Source organism: Stegostoma tigrinum, chromosome 4 (genome assembly GCF_030684315.1).
Source record: "Stegostoma tigrinum isolate sSteTig4 chromosome 4, sSteTig4.hap1, whole genome shotgun sequence".
NCBI classification, from domain to species: Eukaryota; Metazoa; Chordata; class Chondrichthyes; order Orectolobiformes; family Stegostomatidae; genus Stegostoma; species Stegostoma tigrinum.
The window spans coordinates 39148572-39168104 of record NC_081357.1 but is presented as its reverse complement, the minus strand read 5'-3'; the positions used below and the strand labels follow the sequence as shown (position 1 = coordinate 39168104).

At 41.5% G+C, this 19533-nt stretch overlaps 1 protein-coding gene across 2 annotated transcripts in view; it reads left to right on the top strand.

The window, feature by feature from the left end:
* Positions 1-19533, top strand: part of ube3d (ubiquitin protein ligase E3D) — a 179176-nt gene that overhangs the window by 40059 nt on the left and 119584 nt on the right. For both annotated transcript variants that reach the window (XM_059645730.1, XM_048530254.2), the window contains exons 6-8: positions 745-814; positions 5834-5912; positions 7293-7401. In XM_059645730.1, coding sequence (XP_059501713.1) covers positions 745-814; positions 5834-5912; positions 7293-7401 — 258 coding nt within the window. The remainder of the gene's footprint in view (positions 1-744; positions 815-5833; positions 5913-7292; positions 7402-19533) is intronic.

The window sequence follows — 19533 nt, the reverse complement described above, 5'->3', positions numbered from 1 at the left end:
TTTTTGATTGTGGCTAAGACAAAGCAATGACTGGTGTTTCTGTATTTAACAAAAACTACTGTTTAACACAAATTAATGGATTCTAATCACAACTAACAACTATAAGCTGTCCAAATGTAACTCGACCGATCAAAACTATTACTCTTTTACCTACTTGGTTGGCAACATAAAAAGATGGCAATAAAGACTTAATTTTTTTTGCCTTGGTCAATTGATATTTCTCCCCGATCCAGGAAAGGAGTAAACCTGATAAACATTGATATGTGTACATTATTCATTTCCCATGATTAGCATCTTTTGCTTGGAACTTAAGATGCTCATTATTAGAGTCTTTTGGCCTTATGTTACTGTCCTGATGCAGGGTTACAGTTCTATTAAGAGTCACATTGAGACAGCCAATTAAAAACTATGCTGTATTTTTTCATTTCCCTAGGAAGCCTCTCGATAACTTTCTAGCAGCCAAAGTTGGCTCGATTCAGTCATTTCTCTGGGATTGGTCAGTGGGAAATGTGTTAAAAAGGGCCAAACACTTTTATCCCCTTTTCCTTGCTGTATGCTGAAATAGTCACTTTTATGCCACCTTCCATCTAAAGTGGCAGCTGCCAAAGCTCCCGAGTTGAAGCTTAAGGGATTTGGAACACAGTCTAATATAGAGTTATATAGACTGCAAGGATATCTCTGTTTTACGTAAAAATGAATGCCTGATCAGTATCATCATGTTGTTCACTTTTTGGTTTCTTGCAGATGGAAAGTGAAAATAACACAATAGTTTGCACTCGCTGTAGAAAGTTGCTGGGAATTGTGACTTCATCAGGTATAATGTGGATTTGTAACTCTGATACTTCAAAATAGTGTCTACATATTTGGATTTCCCATTGCCTCTGTCTTGAGTTTAGCTCTTTCTCTTGATTGCATTTTACTCCTTTTAACTTTCTACTTTCTCTTTCACTCCACTGTTGTGTCTACCTCTGTAAACGTGCTGCTGTCTTCCGCTGTTTCTTTCCCGCTCCTTTGGTTCGACTTGCTCACTCAATTTCTTTAATCCCATTGCACTGACTTGCTTAATTATTGTCTGCAGTCTCAACTTTGCCTGTGTTCAGCTGCAGGGCTTGGTGGTGTCCTGAAAGCCTGTGCTAATGGCAGTACTTGGAGTAGCTGCATATTTTGCTTATTGGGTTCTATGTGGGATTGATTGGACGGCCAGCTAATGAAAGTTTTGAACTGCACTCTTAAGAATAGAACTGCATGTGGTTGAGGACCAAGACAACAGCCCACCACTATGGTCAGCATCTACATTGGGACTTAGTTAGAAATTGAGCAGAACAGTTTGGCTGGGTTCTCTCTGAGGAATCAGTTCTGAAGAAAGGTCACTGGATCTGAAACGTAAACACTGCTTTCTCTTGACAGATGCTGCCAGACCTGCTGAGTTTTTCCAGCAATTTCTGTTTTTGAGGCTGTTCATCCCATTGTACCTGTACCAGCTCTTTGAGAAAGCTGTCTGATTTAGTCCAGCACCTTTATATTCTAAGCCCCTAATGCAGTGCATTACTCCTCGTCATTGGAGAGTTCCTTTGGGATCTGCCTTCACCTTCTTTTCATTTATGGTCTTTAAAATTTTAACAATCATTTGGAGGGGGCATGGTGGGTGTGGGGGCGCATTTATGATGGGTGGGGGTGGGGGTGTTTCTTTCCCCTCTAACTCTATTGCCAATTATTTTAACTCCCTGACCTCTGGTCAGTGACCCATTCCCAGACGAAAATATTTCCACTACTTCTGTTTTTAGTTTTCACTCACTGGTTTGACCGTAAGACCATAAAACATAGGAGTGGAAGTAAGGCCATTCGGCCCATCAAGTCCACTCCGCCATTTAAATCATGACTGATGGGCATTTCAGCACCACTTCCCTGCACTCTCCCCGTAGCCCTTGATTCCTTCTGAGATCAAGAATTTGTCGATCTCTGCCTTGAAGGCATCCAACGTCCTGGCCTCCACTGCACTCTGCGGCAATGAATTCCACAAGCCCACCACTCTCTGGCTGAAGAAATGTCGTCTCATTTCAGTTTTAAATTTATCCCCTCTAATTTTAAGGCTGTGCCTACGGGTCCTAGTCTCCCCGCCTAACGGAAACAACTTCCTAGCGTCCACCCCTTCTAAACCATACATTGTAAGTTTCTATTAGATCTCCCTTCAACCTTCTCAACTCTAATGAGTACAATCCCAGGATCCTTAGCCGTTCATCATACGTTAAACCTACCATTCCAGGGATCATCCGTGTGAATCTCTGCTGGACACGCCCCAGGGCTAGTATGTCCTTCCTGAGGTCTGGGGCCCAAAATTGGGCACAGTATTCTAAATGGGGCCTAACTAGAGCTTTATAAATCCTCATTGGACCTGCATTTGTTGCCCATCTCTTATGGTGCTGAGGAAGTAGTGGTAAACTGGTGTAGTCCATGTGCTGTAGCAACACCTTTGGGGCGTGTTAGAGAGGGATATCCAGGATTTTCAATTAGCAACATGAAGGAACTTGTCAAAATCCTTCATTGTTTTGAATTTCTCTATCAGGCTTCCACTTGACCTTTAAAAGGACAAGGTCATTGCTCCCAGAACTTCTTCCAATCTTGATCCCATTTTAACGTTTGAGAATTGATGCAAACCCAGAGCTGAGTGGGGAGTGTTGGTGGTTGGTTGGGTAGGGAGTGAGGTTGTGTGGATTTCAGTGGTTTTGAACACATGGATGCAACCTCAGAGCTGGAAGTTGTGTACCCATGTCAGTGCTAAGGACTGTCTCACCATAGTTACCATTGATGCGTGTGAACTAGACCCCCCATCTGATTGTCCCTGTAGTTGCGGTTTGGGAACATTGACATAAGATCCTAGGAAGTAGGAGCTGGAAAATGCCATTCAGCCCATTGGGCCATTCTGTAAAGTCATAACCGATCTGACCATGGACTTTATTGCTAACCCCCGATATCCTTGACACCGGTGTAGATGAGAAATCTACACAGGGTGAAAAGATGAGACCAGAGGATGGCAACTCTTTGGGAGCAGATTACAACAGATCTCATTCTTACATGTCTTACCCTGACGCACTTCATATGGTACGATCTGCCAGTATAGCATGCAAAACAACATTTTTAAGACCAAAGACTAGAAGACATAGGAGCAGAAATTAGACCTTTCAGCCCATCGCGTCTGCTCCGCCATTCAGTTATGGGTGATAAGTTTCTCAATCCCATTCTCCTGTTCTTTCTCCTTAATCCTTGATAATCAAGAACCTATCTATCTCAGTCTTAAATGTACTCAATGACCTGGCTTCCACAGCCTTCTGTGACAGTGAATTCCATAGATCCACCACTCTCTGGCTGAAGAAGTTTCTCCTTATCTCCGTTCTAAAGGGTTCTTCCCTAAGGCTCTGCTCTTAAGTTCTAGTCTCTCCTACCAATGAAAGCATCTTCCCAACATCCACTCTCTCTAGGCCATTCATTATTCTGTAAGTTTCAATTAGATTCCTCCTCATCTTTCTAAGCTCCATCAAGTATAGACCCAGAATCCTCAAACATTCCTCATATGTTAAGCCTTTCATTCATGGGACCATTCCCGTGAACCTCTTCTGAGCCGGCTCCAGGGCCAGTTCATCTTTCCTGACATTTGGGGTCCAAAACTGCGCACAATACTCCAAATGTGGCCTGACCAGAGCCTTATGGAGCCTCAGAAGTACATCCCTGCTTTTATATTCAAGTTTTCTCAACATAAATGCTAACATTGCATTTGCCTTCCGAACTACTGTATCTTTTTACATGTGAGAACAATAATCAAAATAAAATCTGCCATCAGTAATTTTAATCACCCAGTCTCCACAGAAAAGGATTTCAGAGATGACTGAATCTCTGAGAGAAGACACCCTTCTGCATCCCTGTCTATCACCCCTCACCTTTTAAACTCCAATGAGTTGACATGGACGAGTTAGACTGAAGGGTCTGTTTCCATGCTGTACAGCTGTGACTCTGAGCAAGTCGGGCCTATATCCAGTTTTGAATGTTCAGATGTGACCTCAGAGTTTTCTTGATTGTATGATATTTTCATGGAGAAAATGATGATGGAAGGGAAAAAAAATGCCCTCTGGCGCGTGGATCATTTACAAAAGATCAGAGATTTGCATTCAGTGGGGAATTCCTGAAGCCAGGTATCAGAATTATCTCCTCTGTAGTGATGTGATTGTTTCTGTGGATATTACAAGAGTGGCCAAACTTTGATTCTTCACCTCTGGTTTTCACTGCATGACTGCAGATAGGGAGAAAGTGAGGGTCATAGAGGAAGAAAGAAACAGAACGGACATTAAACCAAAAGATCTGTAGCTTGTTTTCACTTTCTTATTTAAATAATTAAAAATTGACATTTGTAATTTTCAAATTCAAATGGAAATTCTTAAAGTTATAAAGTCTGGGAAAAAACTGAATTTATTTTTTGTCACTTTGGGATGTTAGTTATCAGGTTCTGAAGATTTATCTCTCTCAAGCCCTATTATTTTCTACACTGCTGCTTCATTAACAATTTAAGCACAAGTTTGTCCCAAAGTTTTCAGTTCACCTTTGCCTTTTGTTCATTATCCAGTATTGTCTCCTGTTTTAATACATCCACAGACAATTACAGTACAACTTGTTTAATATAGCTTTTCCAGTTAGCCTTGCTATTCCCAGGCAGCTTTTTCTCATTTATTAACTTCCTTTGTTGCTTTTTATGCCTCTCCCAATCTCCTACATGAACTATAAGGAAATAGTTAGAATTTAATGATAGATACATAAAGGGATCGTGAAGAGAAATATGTTGGATATATCAAAGCTGACAGCAAATGTTTTGCAGTGCTGTGCAAGTTAGAAGTGTGTTGCTGCTTTACAGTGTGAAAATGCATGATGTCTAAAGGCCGGCTCTTCATTATTTTATCAGTGTGGATATGTTGAGATGGCTCTGGTTTTGAAGTCTTCACCTGCATTTGATAGTTTGTGGGCCGAATTAAATTATGTAGCTTGGCAGACTTGGCCATGCTTTTGAAGTAAATTTCGAGTTACTCACCACTGTATCCAGATGCTTATTTTGTGTAGGAGCGTAAAGCATCCTGAGAGAGAGGACGAACTGTTGGTGTGTGGGGCTGGAGGAGCACTGCAGGCCAGGCAGCATCAGAGGAGTAGGAAAATTGATGTCTCGGGTCGGGACCCTACTTCAGAAATCGTCCATTTCCATACTGTGTTATCTCCGATTCCAGCATCTGCAGTTCATGCTATCTCTGAGCTGTTGTTGTGGTGTGTGCTAGCTCTCGCGCCGAAAACACCTGGGGCCTGATTTCATCTCCATGTGTGAATCTGTTTTGTCCGTGTTAAAATCTCACCCTTTGTGTTTCTGAGAAGTAGCCTGAGTAGCTAGAAGGAGGGGTCCTGAGGGTAGTGTAAATTACAGGCCTACATCCAGTGCAGGGCAGAGGTGTGGACTTCGCCCAGAAATCTCTCTTTAAGGCCGGCAGCTATCCTCACATTTCTTGGTTCAGGTGCAATGTATAGGATTTGAGGAATGTTGTATTTAATGTATCTCCCTTAGTGTGCACACTTTTAATTGTCAAACTCAAAACCTGATTTTTTTAATTTTAAAAGATGTTTTCCTCATTAATTTAGACTTCAAGATCAATAAAATAATAGCTACTGGAAGTTATAGTATAAGCATAACTAAAGAGACAACAGTGCATATGACAATTTGATAGAATATGTTTTCAAGTGATATGTAAAGCAGAAATTTCTGCACCAGTTCCATTACATTGCAGGTGTTTGAATTATTTTCTTACAGATACCATTAAATTTTATATCACTGAGGTACTGGTCCAACCTTTGATAAATAAGACTTTGAACAGACAGATACATGAAAGGTAATATTTCTTCACATTGATAATTCCAACATGTCTCTGTGATTATAATGCTAATGTTTGTTTGGCATTGATGGTGGCTGAAAGCTGACTTTATTACCTTTAACCCTGACCATTATAATCAAGCATTACAGTTGTAATCAATAAAAGACATAGCATCTTTCATCGTATAATGAGCTAGCTATCTAGCCTCACAAACCCTGGGGATTTCACAGCAGGGGTGAACATAATTCTTTTTCTCGATGTCTCCTTTTTGATTTTCAAGTGCAACTTTTGGTGTTCAGGTGTGTTTCTTCATTGTCACTAACTCCTTGTTAGATAATGCAGCCACGTATGAACATTACAGCCTGTGTTTTTATTGATGTATTGGTATTTGGAATGAAGTGAGACAGAATTGAAAGAATTCAACCATGTCCTTAAAATCAACACTTGCATTAAACTTAAAACCACAACGCAAGGAAAGCATTAAGTTTCCAAACACTGCTATCCTGAAATTGACACAAGACATCTGACATACGTTAGCTACAAAAGTTAATTTTTAAAAAAGTAGTCCTTTTACCAATACCATGATCATGTTTTCTGTGGACTGGTGAGGCTTTTGCAAAATATTTGCATGTTTCTCTGTAAAAGAGACACAACACCTCAGACAATTCTCAGGTATCTGAGACACTTTGAGATATGACAACACATAAATGTCAATTGTTCTGAAATAAACCTGCTCAGTATTAAATTACCTAATTGACATGCTGTTCATTCTAATGACATCTGCTATTCCTTTGTGAAATGGTTAAAAACTTTTCTGTCCCCGCTTCGATGCTCCCTGTCTCCCTCCTTTTGAAGTCTCTTACCTCCCCTTCTCTCTCTCTCTCTCTCTTTCTCTTTCTGTCTCTCTCTCTCTCTCTCTCTCTCTCTCTCTCTCTCTCTCTCTCTCTCCCCCCCCTGCCCTGCCCACTTCTCTAGTTCTGGCAGTGCCACCCATTCCCTCCAGCATTCCCCCGGCAGCTTGATTACTTGCTGCCACTCACCCTCATTCTGCTCCTCCAATCCCAGGCTGCTTTTCTCTCTGTGTTTGCTGCTGAAAGGTTCATAGTTTGCATGTGAGAATCAGCCTCCGAGTGGAGGAGCAGCTTCTCATTGATTCTGGACGTTCCATTTATGGAGATGACTTTTCTACAGTTTGTTAGCAGACTTTTGGGGTTGAATCCACCTGCAAACCCTGCCCCCCACCTCTCCCTCCACCACCATCAATGCATTTATCAGCGTTGCTTTGAAGAGATGTTGGCCTCTGTAGTGTCCTGCCCTGGTGTGAATTATCATCTTCCAGTGGGGGCAGTAAATGGAAAGATTTCACTGATTGAAATGTAGCTTTAAATTTTTCTTCAGATCTTGGTTTGTGGAGACTGTGATTGCTGGCCGGCTGAAGGAGTTATCATCTGCTCAGTGTAGCTTCAGATTCTGTATTCAAGGGCACAATGGTAAAACCTATATTCTGGTAAGAATCCTTTTTTTCTGGACCTTGCAATACAATGCCATGTCTGCTTACTACTCATGACAGCTCTTGAGTGTTTATGAAATGTCAGGAGTTGATTTTACCTTTCATTATAAAGTTACAGATCGATTCTTTTCCTGAAGATTGACAGTGGGTTGCCTTTCAAATTTTACCTCTAGATGGCAGAGTTTGAACATGTACTTGAAAGCAATTGGTGGAGTGGGTATTGTACACAATTTGACACAGCCCTTTTATTGTCCTTGAAAAAACAGTCTCTAAAGTGATATGGCAAACATTTTGTGTCTCATTAATTGGCATTTTCAGACTGTCACTTTCAATGTGTGGTGCTAAAGTGTTGCTCTTCCGAGACACCTCAGTGTACTTTGATTAATATTCTTTCTGATCCTGTTTGTAGGAAAGAGACATATACTGTGCCTGACATTCAAAAATAATTTATTATTAGAATAATAATTAAACTGCTCTGATGTAGTTTAAACAACCTGTCAGTTACAGTCTTTCTGTTGTGGGTAATAATTCTGTCCTTTTCATGTGTAGCTTCTTTTGTTTTGGATCTATTCCGCATTGCATCTTTCCTGCAGAAGGGTGTCTTTGAGGGAGCAGTAAAATAAGTGCATCCTATAGTAGAAGAGATACTGAATCCAGACACAGACTTTTAAACAGCAATTGTGCAGTGGTTTAGTTTCTGCTGAGGTGATATTTTGAAATTGTTGCTCTGTGCACTTTAGTTATTGCAAAATGAAATTGTGAAATATCTAGGCAGGGTTGGAAACCTACCTACAGCTGAAATACTATCGCTGTTCTCATCAAGATAAAATTGAATGTATAATGTAGGGTATGAAAGATCATGTCAGCTGTGAGCATTCAGAATGATCAGGAATTTTGATGAGGTAGTTGAGGAAACCTTTTATTCACCACTTGGTGAATTGGTAGCCAGGGGCAATACATTTGCAGTCATTACCAAGGGAATGCAGTGAAAGGCTAGGAATTCTTTCCATGCAAATCAAGAAAGTATCAGAAACTGTGATGGATACAAAATACCTAATTGGCTTTACTGACAAATGGATAAATGTTTGAAAAACAAAATCTATAAAGAGCACGGTGTAGTGATTAAGTGGGGAGGTCTTTCAGATAACCAGCATTGTGTTGAATTGAGATCAGGGATAATGGGAACTGCAGATGCTGGAGAATCCAAGATAACAAAGTGTGGGGCTGGATGAACACAGCAGGCCAAGCAGCATCTAAGATTTTCTGCCTCACACTTTGTTATCTTGTGTTGAATTGACTCTTGTGTAGTAAGTTTAGAGCACTTTTGAATGATTTAATTTAAGTGTCTGATGAGGTTGACAGTGGTGATTGGGACAAATAATGGAGATTTGTCTTTGAAGTGAATTCTGTTGAGTTCATGACACAGACATGGAGCACAGTTTGGAAAAGAAACTAGCGAGATAAACAAGTTTACTTACTCTGTTATTTCCTGAATTTGTATTTTCTGAGCTACTAATTGATTTTTCTGTGTTATTTTTTGAAGAGGGTAGGAGAATTGGATCAGGAAACATAGAAAGGCCAAGTTAATTAGGCGTAAGACTTTCAAGGAAAAGGAGTACACAGTATTTAAAAACAAAAGACCTTTCTTTATTGAAAGTTTAAAACTTTGCTGTCATTGGCTCCAACTGTGATTGGTCTGTGGTAGCATTTGAATAGTACACAGTGCCAAAGACTCAGTACTGAGTAAAAGTTACACTGACTCAGAAGTTTTAATAATATTCATAAAGATTGAACCTGTGTGATTACTGAGTAGCACACGTCTATGGAAAAGCTTACCAATAACATTGTGAGGTGTATTAGAGTTTTCAGGAACAGGGAAAGGTTTTAAGGCCCTTCAGAACTATTAAGCGATCAATTGCGTCTTCCTACCATCTTACTATAATACTGAATCCTTTAGTTCTATAAACCTCTTCAATCCATTAACCTGATTCACCTCAGTGGCTATTTTTTAGTTAATGGTTTAACGTCTCCGACCATGTGGTTGGAAAATTTCCACTTGACTTTCCATGCCTCCTCCACTCTCCACGACCACGCCACCCCCTCCTCCACCCACTGCCACAGCTCCCTGACTCCCAGCACCACCACACTCCCCCACCTCCACCACCACCACACCCCACTGCATTTTCTATTTTCTTATTTCAGCCCATCATATTTGAAGTTTTCATCTGAGTGAACAGTTTGACCTTTTGAACTTTGCTTTTTCATTTCCATTAATTAGTTTAATATTTAATTAGGATTAGAGTTGATTCCATGCTAATGAAAACTTTCATTTTAATTAAAGTGAATTGCTCATGCTGATAATGGTGGTGTTTGGATACTATACATTTCTTGTTGGTAGCACTTTATGAAAACTCTGGTTGGATCACTAATGTATGGAACTAGGCTGTGACTGCTTTATTATTTCATGCAAGTATTTCATAATTTTAGAATTATTAACACAATGAGACCAGGCTGCACATTTATGTCATGTACTCTGTGAAAAGGATATCGTACCAAGGGAAAAAAAACTTGTAAAAAAAATGCAACGATTCAGTGGTATAATGGCATAATGAGAGTGGGAAAGGTCACATGGGAACCTTATTGCTATTGTGTTCTTGCAACATTATGAATCAGTGGACTAAATCCTACTGAAAAATATGGTATGTTAATGATACATATTGCCAATAGTACGCAAGTTGAATATCAAGTTCCGAGAATTAAGTGTTGTTGTGTGGTTTAAACATCTCCAAACCTGGGCCCAGGAATAAAATAATCTGTGGCAGAATTGGAAATCCAGAATGAATAGTCTCCTGAATGTTGTGCACAATCTAACTGCAATGTCAAACATTGATGGCTTGCTGATGGTGAATGGAAATACTGTGAGTCTTGTATAGCATTGCTCATCAGGCCTGGATAAAGCATTTCTACCTTTTTGCATTGACTAGGACAAAAAAGGCAGTTACCTCATAGATTCAGCTCCTCTTTCCTCCTTTTAAGCTGCTAATTTTCCTGAGCCTCGAGAAACTCAGCTTCCAGTGATTTAAAACAAAATATCAATTGAAATAGAGAAACGCAATCTCTCAATATTTTTTGAAAGACCAGCCCATTTTTAACAAGTGACATACCCACTTATTCCTTGTCTTGGAGGTGGATAGGTTCACGATAGCTTTGTTTCTCTCTCTCATTTTTTTGTTGCGTTTTAACCTCTGCAGTGATCTGCTTTTGAGAGATGAGGCGCAGCCCATTATTCCTGCAATTCTTGACTTGGGATTTCCTGGAATAATATTCCTTTGACAGAATTGTTTAACCTCAGTGTGAAGCCTGGACTGGTTATACCAATATTTTAAAAACTCTGAAATGCCTGGGGGGAAGTAATGCAAAATACCCAAAAGGCCAGGATTAGTCTGTGGCTGCAGACCACAGATTCGACCAGAGCTTGTAAAATGTGAACAGTAATAGTGCAGACATGCATGGGAGCATTGTAAAAACATCAGCAATGTTCGGGTCTTAATACCAGATGTGTTATTAGCATAAACATCCAGGGAAGAAGCTAGGCACTTGCCCCATTAGAATCAGCGGGAAGCATTCTGTGTTCGTCAATGCCCCCGTATATAGATTGTGTTGCATGTTCAGCCCTCATTATATTGCTCTGGCAGTGTTCTGGTTTCTGAAGTTGAAGGAGATGTGCACCAATGGGTTAGATAAATCCATGGCAGCACTGATTTACAATGTCAGTTTGTCACTTTATGAAACTTAATGCAATAAATTCAGCTTCTATATCCATTGCGGTTTAATCTGTCAATTTATACACCAACACAAACTGTGGAGCAGAACAAGCCTGCCCTGGCAATCCTATAACTTGATTTAAGGAGGCAAATCTTCTACACCAGCATATCATGTGTATAATTTTTCTTACTTTCCGCAGCATCAACGCTTAACCATGAATTATATTTTTGTGTGGATTCATAAACAAAATTATCTTAGATTTTTTTGTTTAACGGCACAGATGACCAATTGTAATCCTAACTAGGGCAATAAGAATAAACAAAAGAGTACACGTATTGCTGAGAAATTGAAGCTTGTGGTTTTCGACTAAACAGATCCATTATGCACAGTGGTGGATGTTCCTTGGGTTTGTTCATACTAAAGTGGTGATTGCACGATTTGTTTGGAAGATCACGTGAAAAGTGCACAGCAAATGATAAGGGAGAACTTGAAGATTGAGGGTTGGTCCCGGACCCTTGAGTACAGAGTGACAGAGATTTGGAGAGCTCCCAGCTTTGGATACATTATTTATAGTGGTGTAGATTTTATGACAGTAACAGTGAAAGTGGAAACTGGCAGATACGTCTGGGACTGTAATTTCAGATGCTCTCAGGGTGGAAGCTGGGTGTGGGAGCCATTGTTTAAAAATTGTAGTGCCAGAGGGCATCTCTGGATGGACTTTTACCAGCAAGCTTGCGGATTTTCTTTTTCTTTTCTTCTGTTACTCTAAAAATGACTAGATTCATATCGAATGTAAATTCACGTTATTGGGATGTGAATGCATCACCTCATTCTACACTATTCCCATTGTCCCATTCCCTTTATATTTGCCCTGACAGAGTTTCATTTCACACATCAGATGAGATCTGGCAGTGGACTAGGGCTGTTAAAGTTGAACATGTGAGAGTTTACACATCAGTTCCTGTGCAAGTAAATTTTAACTCATCGCTGATTTTACTTTGATCTACCCATGGGTATGAAATATGAGTGGTTGGCACTTTTAGCACAGAATGAAATGCTTTGCTTTGCTTCAGTTAATTCCAGCCCTTAGCATTGTGACCACCATTATACCACACCAAATTATCAAATTTGTGAAAGAGAATTCATACCAGAAAAATCCTAAGCAAGACACCCAAACAAAGGGATAGTAACTCGGAATCTGTGGAGAGAGCTTTAGCATAGAGTTGACACTGCTGTCCCGACCAGTCTGAATAAGTCTGAGGAAAGTTTTAAATGCTAACCGGGGTCTCTATGCACTGAAAGATGTTTTCAGCTTGTGAAAACTACAGGCCCATAAACAGCATCTATAAATTTGAGAAGCTACCTTTCAAGTCTGATGTCCTTTTACTGCGATATGACATCACAGATCTGAAATGTTAATCCTGTTTCTCTCCCTCCATCTACGCTACCAAACCTGTTGACTCTTTCATGCATTCTCTGTTTTTATTTTGAATTAGGACTGTTTTGAGAAGTAAATTAATTCTGACATTAATTGGCATGACTAAACAAACAAATCTGGTAATAGTAGCAGTGATACCAATCCCAAGAAGAAAAGAGAGTCTGTAAAAGATGAACGGAGAGATTAAATCTGGGCTGCTCAGATGTATTGTTGTGTTGATTCACTAGCTGTGAGACTGTGTTTTTATTTGTGTTCAGTGAGTGACATCACTCAGGAGGGCTTAACAAATAGGAGTAGACTTTTGGGTCCTTTACAGCCTGTTCTTCCACTAAATATGTTCGTGGCTGGTCTTCTACCTTCAAATACTGGCCCTTTTGCTTTGATTCTGAGAGACCCAAAATCTCTCTGTCTTAGCTTTGAATATATTAAAATATTCAACAATATATTCACAACCCTCTGGAAAAGACAATTCCATGATTCACAACTCTGAGTGAAGAAAGTTTTCAGCATCTTGAATGTGTCTGATGAAAGTCTGATTGAAGAAGTTAAGCCAGATGATGCGCCCAGCATCAACTGAATGGCACCGGTGTCTACGGCCCTGTTTGCTGTGCAGAGTCCTTCTCCCCAATATCTGGGAGCCCGTGCTGAATTCGGCAGCGCTGCCCCAACGTCTAGTCAAGCAACAACTTGATTCAGTCAGTCTCTTGCAATTGTACCTTCGAGCAGTGGGACTACATGAGGGTTCAGTAGCCAGAGCATACAGCTCCAGGGGACCAGATACGCTTGGGTTGGGGCATGTGGAGCGGCTGTGTTTAGGTCATCGGGGATCAGGCCCCGTGATTTATGCTCCTGGTTATGGTTTACAAACATTGTCCCAGCCTTTTCCATCACCATTCCTTGGTATGTCCCATACCCATGTCAAGACAGGTTCACCAGGGCTGGCAGTCCACTGTTATTCAGTGGGGAAGGAGCTGCTCTGGGAGTCCTCAACATTTAGTCTGGACCCCATTCTACATCATGATGTCAGATCAAACAGGCACAAGGACATCTCCCGGTTGTTTGCCACCTACTACCCACCCATTCCGGGCAGATGTATCAGTGTTCCTCCATGTTGAACACCACTTAGAGGCATCACTGAGGGTTTCAAGGATGCAGAATGTAGAATGTACTCTTGGTCATAAACGTCGGTGTCCACCACCAAAAGTGTCCTGGTAGTGCCTCTACTGACTGAGCACATGGAGTCCTAAATGACATAGTCACTCGACTGGGTCTGTGGCCAGTGGTAAGGGAACAAACAGGAGGGAAAAACATACTGTCCATGATGGTATACTATATACCGCTGCACAGTGCTTGTGGAGATGAAGTCCTGCCTTCACATTGAGTATGCCCTCCAATGTGTTGCTTGGCTGTATCACCATGCTAGAACAGACTTTGATCAGACTTCAGGACTGGGTATCCATGAGGTACTGTGGGCCATCAACAGCAGTAGAATTGTAATCCAGCACAATCTGTAACCTCATGGCCCGGCATATCCCCCACTCAACCACTACCATCAAGCCAGGGGATTAACTTTGGTCCAGTAGACACTGCAGGAGGACATACCAGGAGCTGCACCAGGCATACCTAAAAATAAGATGCCAATCTGGTGAAGCTGCAACACCAGACTCTTGCCATGCCAAACCACATAAACAGCAGTTGGAGGAATGCAGTCCAAACCATAGTTAGCAGCCCACTTGATTAGCACCTCAGCCAACATCTTCCAGGCTCACTCCTCATTGACCAGAACAGAGCATACCATCTACAAGATGGACTACAATTCCCTGAATCCTCAGACCTCCAAGCTCTTTAGACAGCACCTTCTAAACCTCCAACAGTGACCACCAGAAAGCTCAAGGGCAGCAAATATATAGGAACACCATAACCTGCAACTTGCCCTGTATTGCTGGTTTCTGAATCAAAATCCTGGAACTCCCTCCCTCCCTCCCTAACTCCACTTGGGTGAACCGACACAAAGTGGTCTTCAGCAGTTCAAGAAAGCATCTCACCACAACCTTCTCCAGGGCAATAGCAGTGGATAATAAATATTGGCCCAACCAGCAGTGGCTACATCCCATAAATAAATTAAAATTGGCCTATGTGATTGGCTCCTTCTCCTGAGCTTATGCCCCTGTGTTAGAAGCTTACAAACATATGAATTAGGAGCAGAAATATGCCGCTTGTCCCCTCAAGGTTACTGCTGGTTTCCTACCACATCCTTTCACCCCTGGCGTGTGATGAATCCGTCTAGCTCCAGCTTAAATCAATTCAAAGACTTTGTTCTATCTTTCGGGGTGAATTCCAAAGACTCTCGATACTCTGAGAGAAAGTTTCTCCTTGTCTCTGCCTTCAGTGGTGACCTCTTAATTTTAAACTACGACCCCCCGACCCCCCCGCCGAAGTTACGTTTCTCCCAGAAAAGGAAACACTGTTGTCACATGCACCCTGTCAAGATCCCTCAGGATTTTGTACATTTCAACCAAGCCACCTCTTAACTTTCAAAACTGCAGCAGAAGCTAAAGTAGCCAGTCCAATTTCTCCTGATAAGGCAACCCAACCATTCCAGGTATGTCAGATAAACCTGGTCTGAACTGACTCCAGCATGTTTACATCTTGCGTGACATAAGACACATGGATGTTTACAAAACTGAAGGCCATCAACAAAGATCGGATACTAATTCCATTTTCCAGTTCTTGGCTCAATGCCCTGGAGCCTATGTCATGCAAGTAAATAGTCAGATACTCTTTAAATGTTGGAAGAATTTCTGACTCAACTACCCGTTCAGATAGAGAGCTCCAGACTTCCACTAGTTTCTAATTTAAAAAAAAAATTCTCAACCTTTTATCTCTTAGCCTTTCCCTTCTTACCTAAAACGCATGCCCTTTGGTTACTGACTCCTCTAGTAATCAAAAAGTGCCTTCCTATCATCTCCATCTATGCCCCTCATAAACTTGTAGACCTCTGTAAGAGCCCTCTCAACCTATGATAAGAGATAACCAGGCGTGGAGCTGGATGAACACAGGAGGCCAAGCAGCATCTTAGGATCAGGAAGGCTGACATTTTGGGCCTAGACCCCTCATCAGAAAATTTCTAGGCCCGAAACGTCAGCTTTCCTGCTCCTAAGATGCTGCTTGGCCTGCTGTGTTCATCCAGCTCCACACCTTGTTATCTCAGATTTTCCAACATCTGCAGCTCCTATTACCTCTGATACAATTTTAACTCTCTCAAAGACAGACCTAGTCTATTCAGTCATTGCTCATAACTCAGATCTTCAGCCCAGACTACATCCTGGTGAATGTCGTCTGCAAATGTCTTCCTAACAACCTGTCCACCTGCCCTGCTACTTCAGGGAAACGATGGATATTCATACTCTGATCTTTTGTATTCTGAAGGGCCCATTTATGTATACTTTGTTGGCTGTTCTCAAGTGTGTTATTTTACATGTGTCTAGGATGAATTGGATTTCCCAGCTGACCGGTTCTCTGATGACCTCCTATAGTTTATTGCTATCCTTCTCACTACCACTTATCTATTTTTCTATCATATGCTAACTTTTTGATCATATTCTTGATAATTACGTCCAAATTATTAAGGTGCAACGCAAACAGCAAGGGTCTCAGCATTTAGCCCTGTGAAACTACACTGGAGTCTTCCAGTCTCAGAAATGCCCCTGTATTCTCACCCTCTCCATCTTGCCTCTTGGCCAAGTTTGGATCCAAAATGCCTTCGTCTTGGATTCCGTTGGCTTTTTGATTTGATTTATTGTAGCCACATGTACCTAAATACAGTGAAAAGCTTTGTTTTATGAACAGTACAGGCAGATCATAGCAAACAAGAACATACAGATTATAGAGTGCTTAGACAAAGTGACACATACAGGTTACACTGCACAGGAGGTGTGCAAAACAAGGTCAACGTTATTTGAACTTAGATAGTCCATTCATCAGCCTAATAATGGCAGGGAAGGAGCTGTTCTTGAAACTGTTGCTGCAAATGTTCAAGCTTCTGTATCTTCTGCCTGATTGAAGAGGTTGTAGGCGATCCTTATCAGGGTGCGATGGGTCTTTGATGATGTTGGCAGCCTTTCTGTAAATGGAGCCCATGGATGCGAGGTTGGCTTCCGTGATGGTCTGGGCTGTGCACACCACCTTTTGGTAGTTTCTTACGGTCCTGGGCAGAGCAGTTGCCATACCAGCTGGAATGCACTCAGACAGAATGCTTTCTGTGGTGCATCTGTCAAAGTTTGTGAGCGTCCTTATGGACGTGCCAAATTTCCTAAGCAGCCTGAGGATGAAGAGGTGTTGTTGTGCCTTTTTGACCATCACATTTGACTATCGATCATACAGTAGCTCCATCTTCACATGCTATTTCTTTATCAGAATTGCAGTGTAAATTCAGGAACAGTAATCTTGGCTGCTTTTCTCTCCTTTCCAAGGAAATCTCAGGCATGTTACACAATACAACAGCTGGCATGCAGCAGTCAGAGAAAGATTTGCATTTCCATGTGGCCTCTCATAATTCCAGGTCTTCCCAAAACTTCTTGACAACTGGTGTAGCACCTTTGAAGTAAAGTAACAATGTAAGAAACAATGCCGCTCTTACACAGCACTGACCCTCCGACAGTGCGGCGCTCCCTCAGCACTGACCCTCCGACACTGGGGCGCTCCCTCAGCACTGACCCTCCGACAGTGCGGCGCTCCCTCAGTACTGACCCTCCGACAGTGCCCAATCCCTCAGCACTGGCCAGGACAGATTGTCATTTGTGGTTATTCCTATGAACCTGATGGTCTAGAGCCTCTCTACCTCAGCCCCAATAATGTACATGGGAGCGTCTCCTCCTCCTTCCTGAAGTCAATGATTAGTTCTTCTGTTTTGCTGACGTTAAGGGAGAGGGTATTATCATTACACCACGACACCAAGTCCTTTATCTCCTTCCTGTATTCTGTATTTATGTTTGTGACCAGTCTACCATGAGTCATCTTATCAAAAGCTTTGCTAAAGGCCACTTCGAATGTGTTGCCTTTGCCAACACTCCTGTTTACCTCCTCAAAAAATTCAAACAAATTTGCCAAACGTAACCTTCCCAAAACAAATTCATGCTGACCATGCTTGATTAATCCATTGTCTCTCCAAGTGTGGGTATATTCTGTCCCTTAGAATTCTTTGTAATGACTTCTCATCACCATCAAAGTTTGTAATTTCCTGGCCTATCACTTTGTCTCTTTTTAAATACTGGATGATGTTTGCAGTCCTCCAGTTGTCTGTCACCTCAGCTGTGGATAGGCAGGATTTGTAAGGGACTGCCAGGACCTATTCATAGAATCCCGACAGTCAGACAGCGACCATTTGGCTCATTGAGTTTGTACCGATCCTCTAAACAGCATCCCATCCCATTCTACTCCCCCATCCTATCCCTGTGACCCTGCATTAACCATGGCTAATCCACCTAGCCTACACATCCCTGGACGCTATGGACAATTTAGCATGGCCAATCCACCTAACCTGCTCATCTTTAGACGATGGGAGGAAACCAGAGCTCCTGGTAGAGAAACACACAGACATGGGAGAATATGGAGACTCCACACAGTCACCAAGACTGGAATCTAACCATGGTCCCTAACACTGAGGTTGCAGTGCTAACCACTGAGCCACCTTGTTTCTGTGAACAAACTGGGATGCCTCTCTTCCAGGCCTGCAGATGTATCCACAATTAAATCTGCTAAACCTTCTGGTACCTCCTGTCTACATTAATTTCTCCTAATATTTCACAGTCTCCTACCCTGATGTCTATACCTGTGTCATCCATTTCTGTTGTGAAGACCATGCAAAGTATTCACTGAGGACAGTGCCCAAGTCTTCTGGATAATTTAGGAATTACCTCTGTGGTCTGTAATGGGCCCTACTCTGCACAGTTATTTCCTTCCTCTTCATATATTTTAAAATCTCATGCAGATTTTCCTTTATTCTGCCTGTCAGTGTTTTCTCACTCAATCTCTTTGCATTCCTAATTTCCTTGTTAAGTTCCTCTTTCCACTTTTATTCTCTGCTAGGACCTGTTCTGAACTGAGATCACTGTATCTGCCATAAGTTTGTCCTTTTCATTTCAAGTCCTAACTGTTACATCTGATGGCGTCCAGGATTCTCTGGATATGTTCTCTTGGTCTTATCATTTGTCTTTATGGGAATGTATTTGTGTTGTTCTTGCATTGTTTTTCTCCTTGAATGCCTCCCTCTGCTCTGACACCATTTTACCTGCAAGTAGTTGCTTCTAGTCCAAATTAGATCTTATTTTGGTGACATTTACCTTTACCCAGTTTTAAGTATATTCCCAACCCATTTTCATACTATCCCAAATATAACTGAATAATGGTCAGTATTTCAAAAAGGCTTCCCTACTGACAGTCCTTATACCTGTCTGGGCTCAATTCCGAATATTAGGTGCGGAATCCCCATCACCAAGAAGATCAACACTGTGCACAATATTCAAGATGTGGTCTTGCCAGTGCCCTGTATAACACTAAGCATTACCTTGTTACTTTTGTATTCAATTCCCCTTGCAATCGACAATAACATTTTATTAATTTTCTCTCTGATTAGCTGCATACTGTCCTTTTGTGACTTATGCATGAAGACATCCAGATCTCTCTCAAAGCTCTGCAATCTCTCAGCATTTAGATAGTATGCTTTATGTTTATTCTTCCTGCTAAAATGGACAATTTTACACATTACCACCCTATTCTCTGAGAGATCTTTGCCCACTAACTAAACATATGTATGTCCCTTTGTAGTCTCTCCTACACAACTTCTTTTTCTACCTGCCTTGTCATCAGCAAGTTTTGCAGCCAATCTTTTGGCCCTTTCATCTGAACCATTTGAATAAAATGTAAAT